Consider the following 11,859-nt stretch of genomic DNA (forward strand, 5'->3'; position numbering starts at 1 on the left):
GTAGTTCTAGGCCATATTATGGTTCTTCATGTGCCTTCTTCATTTCAGTACGCCGACATATTCACAAAGGGGCTTCCTTCACCATTGTTTGTTGATTTTCGTTTCAGTCTTAGCGTTCGTCCTCCTCCCACTCCGATTGAGGGGGTGTGTTAGACACAATAATATGTAAATATTATTGTTCCATATTTAGTATTGTAAATATAGTAAGGTGTAAACCCTAGTTGACTTTGTCAACTATATATACGTGAATATCAATGCATAGCCTCCTCAAGGGAGATTTCATCTAAACTTACAATACATATCACCCACTAAAAGACAAAATAGTGATAAGACAAACGCTTAAGGACAAAATCAATTTTTTTTAAAAAAAATGGCATCCGTTTTTTAAAAATGACATTTGTTCTTTGAAAAACGCCACCTGCTTTAATTTTTGTCTTATCTCTATTTTGTCGTTTAATGGGGTGATATGTATCTTGAAATACATATCAAATATTGGCCTCCCCGCCTTCATCGGATCATGTTGGGTTGGCTTACAGCCCTACGTATATTACAAAAGAACTCTATGGCCACGAGATCGGGAGGCCACACTCAGATATGTGCGAGCAAAAACATATCAGAGGCATGAAAACGCCATTTTATAAAAAAATAAAGGCCATTTTTCACATAAAAATGTCACTTTCCACATAAACACTATTTGATTGTTGTGTTTTGTCCTTTAGTGTTGATCCTTTTCCTATTTTGTCCTTTTATTGGCTGATATGGAGCATGTATTTACTAATACATAATTGTATATTTGTATCTGATATCAAAATTTACTTCCTCCTATGGCCACGTCTATATTATCGGAGTTGCATGGTGTTCAGATTGTGGATTTAAAAGAGAGGTAAAGCATGATCTCTGCTTGATATCTGACTGATGCTTAAGCCAATTAATGTTGAGTGGTCTCTAATAAATGCTTATTAGAATGAGTGTTGGATCGTGTACCTTTGGAATTAAATGATGATCCGTATATATAGGCGGGTGATCCGTACAGACGATATAGTCTATGATCCGTAAGACGATAATGACCCATCTCCTTAGGCTGACGTGACATATCTCTTATATTAGACCGATGGTACTTAATAGGATGTAAATGTCGACTGGAACTGTTATTCTTAGGTGTCATTTCCAGCCATCTCTGTGCCTTAGGATGTCATGTCGGTATGCAGATAGAACATCCCGTACACATGATTAGCCTATTAGGCATGACTCATACCCTAGCAGAGCAAAATATTTTATGAAAAAAGATGTACTTCTTATACATAAATGTTTTAATCCGTACAAGTTACAACTAGAAAGGAAAAATACAACTCCAAATTTACATATTTGAAATATCTTTTCAAATTTCGGTCCTAAAACAAAACTTCACAAAGGAAACCAAGCAAGCATTTTCATCCCTAAAAGTTGCAAAAAAAATGTACAAAATCTAATAATGTATGCCTTAAATTAGCTTGTTTCCTCAAAACAAAACAAACTCTTTTTTTTTGTTAAACCAAGTGAGGCAAAATAACATTCATAAACAATGGAAAAATAAGGACAATAATAAGCACAATGGCAGCCAAAATAGCAATGCAATACCACTTCCTTGAGCTCTTCTGTTGCACCCTTGCCTCCACAAGCTCTTCCGTCCCACGCCTCACGAACGAGCTCGCGTGAGCCACGTGGCTTTCGATGTTGTTAAGTTGTTGACCCTGAGCCTCAACCAATGCAGCCATGTCTAGGAAGACTTGGTGAAGTTCAATCAAATTCTTCTCAATCTCCTTCACTGCATCATGCCTTTCTTGTAGCTCCGAAATCGTGTCGAGTATTTGGCCTCTCCCTTGATCTTGTATCGCCTTTTGGAGGAAGTTTTCGCTCTCTCCACTCTCGATTAGGTTCTCGATCATCGTCTCATCCGCCTTCTCTCCGGTGATAGTGAAGTACCTTACAGTAGAAAAACATGTAAATATTTTACATGTAACATATTAAGATATTGTTTTCTCCGCATCAAATTAGTTGCATTATTTGAATTCACGAGACATATATTAGACCATTAATATCTATACTTCCGTGAATTATAAATTATAAATTATAATATAGTGAGGTTTCGCTTTTTCCACTCTCGATTAGGTTCTCAATCATCGTCTCATCCGCCTTCTCTCCGGCGATAGTGAAGTACCTTAGCGTAAAAACACATGTAAATATTTTACATTTACCACCTAACCCAAATTAATCGTAACATTTGACTTTATGAGACATATCTTTGACCATTAGTATCTATATCTACACAAAATACACAAAATAATCTCAACATTTCAGAAACTCACCACATACCTCCGTAATTTGTAGAAATGTACTCCGATATTTTAATAAGAAAAACAAGTGGGGATCATGTCATTTTAGGGAGTGGGGGTGGGGATGGGGTGTAGATATATTATTTAATTAGATGGTGGGGTTGATAAGTTACTAAAAATGGCAAGTGTATCTCTTAAATAAATACGGCCGAAAAAGACAAGTGTATTTCTTAAATAAATACAGAGAGAGTACCAGATACCCTTAGTTTCCGACGGACATCAACTTTTTTTTAAGGAACTAGTGAAAAGCACGTGCCATGCACGTGTTGGAGCGACGTACATTTATAAATTTTACTATTCTATTAATTAAGTTGTTTTCTATAACATAAAAAACATTGTTATAATGCAATTAGACAACATATTTGTTTGAAATTTCTAAATTTGTCACTGCATGTATTAGCATATGTTTAAATAATCAAGGTTACAAGTCCATTTAAATTTGCTAATTAGGCAAGACGCTTGAAATAATACCTCAAAATTATCTTAATAACTCCCTACATTACATTGATACTTATTTAATTACAACGTCATGAACTTTTTGGATGAACTCTTATCTAATATAGAATACACTACTACAATATCTCAGAATCTATCACAACCCTCTGTATTTTTTAGGAGTCACAATTACTATTTACGGTCGATACTTTTTTTTGGAGTCACAATTCCATCTTTGGTAACTTACACTCACTCCCCAATTGTTTATTATTTTTTACTTTTCCATGACCCCGCTTAAATCATAAATAATTCCATTTTTGATAACTTTTACATCCCACTTATTTTTTTTTACTTTCTCTATTGTCAACTACTCCCTCTTGTTCCATGATGTTCCTCATGTTTACTATTCATATGTTCAAAGTTTAAAAATTTTAACCGTAATTAATAGCATAATTAAGAGTAAAATATTAACTTGTGGAATATCATTGGATTCGTTTCAATATAAATTTTCTAAATATCATTTTCTTACCATTTTTACTAATGTGAAATTAAAATTATTAACGATTAAAGTAGTGCATTGGAGACCGCGCATAATAGAAAAGTGAGGAACATTATGGAATGGAGGGAGTACCTCGGTTGCACCATTATTATACCAAATCCAACTATGATTCATTAACACTTGTGCCGATCAACACGTGACTCCTAAAAAAGTTAGGAATAGCATTTGACAATCATGAAAAATAATGAAATTAACTAAAAAGAGTTTGTTTTCAAAAAAAGAAAAAAAAAACTAAATTGAGATTGTAATAAGCAATTGATTGAAAGGACAAAATAGGAAAAAAAATTACGACAAATGTTGCTAGCCTTTCGGGTTTTTATATAGGTATAGGTATAGGTATAGGTATAGGTATAGGTATAGGTATAGGTAAGATAAGAAATGCCAATTCCGTTAACTTTAACCCCCCTTAACCCTCAATGAAATTAAGTAACACATTAAACCACTAAATTAAACTATTAACCCACTTATTTACCCTAAATCTATATCCTTAGCTTCCCTTCTATTTCCTCAATATATAAATGCATTAACTTCCCTCAAAAGTTAATTACATATTAAGTTAACGGAATTAACATTTCCCTCAAAATAAGTTAACGTCCGTTAACAATCAAGGGTATCCGATGCATTTTTAGAAACGACGAGGCGTAATGTGTGTACTTTTAAAAATACAAAAGTGTTTTTGTATATTTTGTTAAATCTCAAGGTCATTTAATAAAATAACCGAAATATAAATTAAATTTAGGGATTTATTTTCAAACTATATATATTATCAATACCTTCTCTCCATGGTTTCTTTGTACTCGGATTGCATTTTCCCTCTTAAGGCTTGGAAGTTATTCATCATGTCCTTAAGCTTCTTCCCTAGGCCACTCACCACCGACGATCGGGTCCTATCAGCCGAGGAACCCGGCCCGCAACCCGGCACATTTCGGGCCTGTGCATTGGATTTGTCTAGGGCTTCAAGTTTACCTTTAATAACCTTAACCTTCTTAAGGACTTGAGCCACATCCGAGTCCATTCGAGCACGAAGCTCCTTCATGGTCTTAGCATTGTGGACCGTCCTACACTCCTCGTTCGAGTCTTGTAGCCTCTTGTAAAGCCTCTCAACCTCCTTCATGTCACCCTTTACCTTCTCCACATCGTCGAAGAACTTATCGAGGTTCATCCCTTCTGTCGCGGCCTCCACGTCGTATTTGAAGCCTTGTTGCTCCAAATCCGAGTGTTGCTTGAACGAGTTTGAGAATAGATCGTTCATTTTTTCTAATTTCTTAATTCCCGTGAAAAATGTCAAACAGACAGTATATTATAATGTGTACTAATAATTGTATCCTAGACAAAATTTTAGTATGTTACAAAAAAAAAAAAACTATAGATCATTCATTAATTCCTTCCTCCTAGTGTATATGGTGAAGGTGAAATAAAAAAAACGTCCGTACATTTAGCCTCTTCACCATATGAAGAGCGAAAGAACGAGAAATTAAGGAAGAAGTTTTGTTAATGATGGTAATGTTTGCTTGTTTTGGGAGGGAAGAGAAAGGTAAAAAACCATAGGAGGTTTGTAGTTAATAGGTAATTAGGGACAGACAAATTTCAACAACAAAAAAAACAAGGTGGTTTAAAATAATAATCCCAAATTAGGATGTTTAATTATATTTGTGTGAAGAAATATCTTAGGAGCAATTTTCTTCTCTCGTCCTTTCATTTTGAGTTGGTTTAATTTGTTGTTATTTATGAAAAAAATCCAATTCCATGATTTTCTGGTTTCCTTGCATTATAAAGATGTGACGTGGATCATTGGATTTCAACTAGTTTAATCATTGGTTAGAGTGTCTGGATTGTATAAAAGACGATATGTGAACGAATTTTGTAAACATCATTCAATTCCTATTGTGGCTCTCTCTGCACCAAAAAATACATATAAAAACATGATCAGTCGGCACGGTTCTTATATCGATTGGAGCGAATTGTATGATCGGGCCAACTCTCGCCGTTGTAAGAGAAATTATATTGATTATTCTATCAACGAAGAAAAAGTTATAGCCTAAACCTTCTCGTAATAGAAAATTATATTTGAAAATATATGGACCTTTCAAACAAAATCATGCATTTACCTATCATAATAAGGGGAGTTAGAACCAACTGAGGTTGGCGTGAGTGGTTAAGGATCTCGATCTTCCTCCTTAACTAAAGTTTCGGATTTGAGTCTTAGTTATGGAAAAAACCTCAGTTGAGAGGGGGGTTGTCCATCGAGGTACACATGTAAACTCCCATAGGAGATTAGTCCACTTGGCGAAGCGGTGGTATAACTTCTTGTAGTAGAACCAAAATAAATAAATAAATAAGGGGAGTTACAAGATACTTGCATTTAATACAAAGAATACAACAATATTAATATAATTCAATACTCCATGTGAATAAAGTGATTCACACGAAAGTTATAAAGGTTCGGATATAAACAACCTTACGGTCCCTATTTATCTACTACTAGTTTTATATGCACGTGATGCGTGCGAGATTAAAAAAATTAAAAATTGTAAGTGTATATCTATAACCCAAAAAAATAAAACAGAAATATTTCTCACACATGATCTTCCAACTAAAACAACCTCTAAATCTCAAGTGGTAATACTTGAAGGAAATAATGCCCTTGGTCCAAGTATGCATTCTATGATAAGTCTAATAAATGCGGTTCAGTATTAATTAACAAGTTAATAATTCAGTGAGATCAAGTGAGCTGAATGCCTAGCTAGAGGCCGCTTCAGTTCAAGTGGAATTAATGATATTAATCCACAGCTTACTCTTGACTGAACCCGTAGGGTCACACAAATAGTACGTAAACGGATCAAGTATTTAATGGCATTAAATACTCCATCTATGAATATTCGGAATCGACGGATCTTGGTTTCAGTGGGAGCTGAGATCGTCACAGGCAAGAAATGAATACTCCGGAAACGATGATATTGCCGGAAACGGAAATATGGATCGTATCGGAAATATGAATATTATCCAAATCGTAGATGTTGCCGGAAACAGAAACATGGTACGTATCGGAAAATATTATCGGAAATGGAAATATTGCCAGAATCGGAAATATTGCCGGAAACGGAAATATTGTCAGAATCGGAAATATTATCGGAATCGGAAAATAATTTCGGAAACGGAAATATTAAATATTTGTTCGAAACGGAAATTAATTCCGGAATCGGAAATATTAAATATTGTTCGTATCGGAAATGAATTCCGGAATCAGGAAATTTAATCGGAAGCGTATCGTACGAATAAGCATCGGACGAGGCCTGCCGGACGAGGGCCCAGCACGAAGCCAGGCCATCGCCCAGCAAGCCAAGCGCGCCACACGAACAGCCAAGGCCACGCCAGGCCCAGCGCAAGGCCAGGCCCAGCAGGCCGAGGCAGCGCGCACAGCGCGCGCAGGAGCTGCGTGGGCTTGTAGCACGCGTAGGCCTCGCTGCGTGGGCTGCTGCTCGCACGCACGCGCATGGGCGGCCCATCGTGGCTGCCGTGTGTGTGTGTGTGAGTGTTTGTGTTCATGCACGATTCCTAAAACATGCAGAGTTCGGTTAATGATTAAATTCCTAATTCTATTAGATAAATTAATTAATTAGAGTTCTTGTAGGATTCTAGGTTTAATTAATTTGTATCTGAATAGGATTCCAATTCCCTTTCCATACCCCTATAAATATGTGGCCTGGGTTCACAATTTATAACGAGTTTCAAAAGTATTCAAAGTGAGTTTTTGAGAGAAAATTCAATCACACATCTTGCTCAAAAGTGCCGAAAATTCTAGTACCTTAAGGGCGATTCTAGTTGGTCAATCTTAAGGCGGATCCGGACGTGCTGTGGACTATCTACGGAGGGACGACACTTGGAGTCCTAAAGACTTGTTCTTGTTCGGTTCGGGCGCAGCTAGGGAGGGCACGCAACAAAGAGTATGCATCTAAATTATGCTATATGATTATATGTAAATAATATGTATTCCTGGGTTAATGGTTGTTTCCGCATGATTTATGTAATATCATATGTATCATAACCTAACAGTGGTATCACGAGCCCCTTATTATTTTCATAATCTAATTTGCATAACATGGTTAAATATTACAAATTTGCAAGAATTAAAAGGGGTGATTAATTTTCGTGATTGTTAATTAATTGCAAATTGCGTTTATTTAATTATACGTACGCAGTTTTTCGGCAGTTTCTTCGTTACTCATCCAAATCGAGTGATTTTTGTGTCAATTCCGCATGTAAAAGGCATTCTAAAATTTTGACAAAAATAATTTTTTTCTGCCGAACCCAGAATTCTCAAATTCGAAGCCTAACTATGACTTTTCGAAGGTTTTAGTTTTTCGAATGCAAAATTTCGTAAATTTAAGATGTTAAATTAAATATTTGCGATTCTTGTTGATAAATCTTGAATTTTTGATTGACCTACTGTATATGTTTAACAAGTTTGAATGCCTAGCCTTGTTAATTATGCAATCTAATTTGTAATTATGATTAATTTGTTGAAAATTAGAATAATTTAGAATTAATTTGATTTTCATAATTAATTATAATTTAATTAGAAACCTATGATTAAAAACCACCGTAAAAATTGTAAATTTATGATAAATTTTAAATTTTTATGACCTAGGCTTGAATCCATGATAATCGGAAATCAATTGAATAATAAATTTTCGATTTTTCGCCCTAAAATTATGAAATTAATATTATTTATTAATTTGTCATTAATTTTAAATATAAATTTTAAATTTTTTATGCGATTCGTTCATATAACTTGCACGCACAAAGCAATGGACGCTTCGTGTTACCCTTAAGGGGTGTTGTATAGTGCGGGCATGCGACGACGAGCAAGGGAGCTCGTCGCCCGTGCGGCACGAATGCAATGAGCAAGGGCGTAGTGCACGGGCACAAGGCAGCAGCCCTGCCTTGTGTCGTGGGCCACGAGCTATGAACAAATGGGCATAGGCGAAAGGCAAGCCAAGGCAGTCGCGTGTGGGCAGCAAGCGAGCTGCGCCACAACGCGCACTGCCTCGCGCAAGAGCGCGCAGCCTCGCGCGCAGCGAGCGCAAGCTCGCGTGCCACGAGCGCTGCGCCCAGCGTTGCTCGCGCGCACAGCGAGTGATGTCGCGCGCACAGCGAGCGATGGCTCGCGCGCACAGCGAGCAATGGCTCGCGCGCACAGCGAGCTATGGAGCGCGCACAGCGAGCGCTGGCGAGCGCGCACTGCGAGCGATGGCTCGCGTGCGACGAGCGCTGGCACGCGCGCAGCGAGCAGTGCGATGGCTTGCGATGGTGATGCAGCAGCTATGCGACGAGCACATGGGCTGCGCGCACATGGCCAGCAATGGCTGTGTGCGTGCGGCCCATGGGCGTGCGATGCGTAGGGTGTTTGCGTTACGATTAGATCGTTTTGAATGTTTAATTTGAAAATTTTCAGTTTACGTAATTTTAATTAATTTTAAAATTAATAATTTAAATTATTTTCTAGGATTTTAATTTTGAATATTGTAATTATAATAAATTTTATTTATTCTAATTATTTTACTAAAATTAAAATCATGAATTAATTTAAATACGACTGAAATTAAATTAAACTTTTGGATTCAATTATAAATTTATATGAGCTTTAAATTTTAATTAAATTTGTATGTTTCCGGTTAGACTTGAAATACATTTTTATGTTTAAAATTAGTAAAGCATATGAATTTATTGGTTTGAGTGGGAGCCCTTTTAGTCATAAAACTCTTGATTAGGTCTACAAATCCTTAAGGTTAAAACAACTTGATTAGAATTAATAAGGACTGAATAATTGGTAGATTATTGGTGCCCTTGATTAATTGCTGCAAATGTTTACGTGATGCATAATGTGTTTTACTAACCAGCTATGTGGGCCATTCATGATAATGAATGGGTGAATGGTATATATTGTATATGTACTGTTTTGCAGGTTATGAAGTGACTAGTATGGCCCAAATAGGATAGAAAATATGGTCTGCGTACCATTAATTTGAATGTAATTGGTCTAAAGTACCAAAGTTATTTTTCAATTCAAATATGGTCTGCGTACCATCAAATAGTTGTAATTAGTTATAGCTTATCCTATTTGAAGAAAATGGTGCCTCCCACGGAGATTTTCAAGACGGACTTTGAAGTTAAAGCTTCAAGATGAAGTCGGGCCATACTAGATCACATTTATCTTATGCATGTTTTAAGTTATTTATTGCTTTAAATATGTCTTAAAATGCATGAGATCAAAAGCTTGATTATGTTGCATGATTAAGGATTTTAGTTCACTTAAAATCTAACCAACATAGTAAGAGCCTTAAGTTCCAAACTTAAAAAAAATTGAGTTATAAGGTGCCATGCCAAAATATACACTTGCTTGGATATCCTTTACATCAATCTAGTAATAGTTTTCGCTCAGCGAGGTGTTACTTATTGGTCCTAAAGGGGCAAGGTACACAAATAATTGTGAGTACATGTTAGTTTTGGTGAAACTCAACGATATAAGTAAGGAGTCCTTTTATGTCGTGGCAAAATCGATAGGTTTACCTAATAAGTTCTTAGACGTACCTATCAACCAAGAATAGTTTCTAGACTATTAGCAAAAGGCTTTTGCTTACCTAAGATGTTTTAGGATTAAGTCGACAAACTGTGCTTAGTTCTTCAATGATTTTAGGATCTTGGAATCATTTTATTCACACCTGCCGGAACACATAATTCGAATAAAATGCTAATGACTTGTTTGAATTGCATGGTTGCTTTAATTTCAAGTTATTATTCATGATAAATGTTTAGACTTTGCATGCTTCAATGTATGTTTTAATTATTGTTTATAATTAAATATCTTGCACTGCAATAAATCCTTTTAGAAAGGTAACAGTAAATTTCCTCGATTGGTAGTGAATCCAAGAACGATTCACGGAAATGAGAGATGTGAGCAATTTTAAAATGTACGTTTCTTTTAGCGACTTTTATGGTTGTTTTCGAATATCAAAAACGAATGGCAAACCAATTGGTGCTTGTGAATTCAAAATACACTGTAGTTTTGAGATCATAAAGCATTGAGCTTAAACGCTCAGCTTTACCAATGGTTAACAACCTAATATCTTTGTCCATTTAATTCTCGAATGAGTCTAGTCCCTAGACATTCGAATAGATCGATGCTTAGAGAACTTTAGAAGCTTCTGGTAAGATCATCTAGTTGAAACAGAATATTCAACATAAATTAAATGGAAAGAACCTTGTTGGGGTGACATTGGACATGTCTAACAAAGTATAAAAGTCAACACTAAAGAATTCAATTCTTAAGACTATAAGAAAGGGTACAAGAAATAGGAAAACGAGGAACAAATGAAAGGAATTTACGATTCCGTTTCTACCTATAAGTTTATGTTTAAAGAGAAGTGACCTAGCAATCAAACTTCCTTGGTATCATATACCGCTTGAGGTTCTTACTTCGGTAATAACTCAAACAATGGAAGCTGGGATACACTAATGACCTACAAGTGGGAAATGAAGCATGGCAATGCTACATTAGTTGTAGGGTCATCTGGTTTGTTTTAAGTCCTTTCAAAGGCTGGAACTAAATGGCTATTTTGTTCCATAATCAACATACCTAAATTTCTGTTTTCAAACACAGAAAGACTCACATTCAAGAAAAACAAAAACAATGTTTGTTTGTTTATTTGAATGAAATGGTCAATTACAGGTTGAGTCAATATGCTTGATTAAAACAAACAACTCTTTAAAGAACTTTACTAGGTTCAAATCAACCCCTTGATTTGAGTTCCACTAATCTTTGGCATTGTTGCTTAGACCATATCAACAAGTTAACATTCAAAAGCTCTATTTTGATGGACTTTTGAAAGTTCATTGATTTCTAGATCATTTTAAGACAACTAGTCTTACTTGTTGAAAGTAACAAAAGATATGAACTATTGTTAGAACGCCTAGACGATAGAGTTCAAAGCTAAAGAAAGGTTTTATGACTTTATTATTTCACATGGATTTGAGTGAATATAGGTTTATTTACTCAAATGTGATATAAGTTGAATCTGTTTGGCTAGTTCAAAGATTCAGAAGTATAAAATCCACTTGGCAAGAAATCATAAAGATCTAGGTTAGATCATGTTGATGATTACTTGGGACCAAATATGATCATCAATGATTGTGTGTTGTAATTTCACAATCTAGCTCCATAAGATATGGCATATCTGCGTTGGAATAATCGAAGTCAATTAGTACTTGATTCGATCAATGATGGATCATAAAGACTTTTCCTATAATTTCTAAAACAAAATGCTCAACTACCACCAAACTAAACCAAATTCGTCAAAGCTATTGAAAAGTATTTTCAGAATAACTTTTCATAAAATATATCTAGAGAGTTGCAAAACTCAGTGGGAGCTTAGTGTTTGTCATTCGACAAACTAAGGCCCAAGTATAAGATATAAGTTTCATTGTAATTTATTC

The 11,859-nt window shown here is 35.6% G+C and overlaps 1 protein-coding gene across 1 annotated transcript; it reads right to left on the reverse strand.

Annotated features, from left to right (window-relative positions):
• Positions 1 to 1,272: 1,272 nt before the first annotated feature.
• LOC110793245 (syntaxin-125-like) lies at positions 1,273 to 4,958 on the reverse strand. The gene is made up of 2 exons (XM_021998100.2): positions 4,140 to 4,958; positions 1,273 to 1,962 (listed from the first exon to the last, which is right to left on the reverse strand). Exons 1-2 carry the CDS (start codon positions 4,616 to 4,618, stop codon positions 1,527 to 1,529), a joined length of 915 nt encoding a protein of 304 aa, XP_021853792.1. The 5' UTR covers positions 4,619 to 4,958; the 3' UTR covers positions 1,273 to 1,526.
• Between the last annotated feature and the right edge of the window lie 6,901 nt (positions 4,959 to 11,859).

Source organism: Spinacia oleracea, chromosome 6 (assembly GCF_020520425.1).
Source record: "Spinacia oleracea cultivar Varoflay chromosome 6, BTI_SOV_V1, whole genome shotgun sequence".
Classification (NCBI taxonomy): domain Eukaryota; kingdom Viridiplantae; phylum Streptophyta; class Magnoliopsida; order Caryophyllales; family Amaranthaceae; genus Spinacia; species Spinacia oleracea.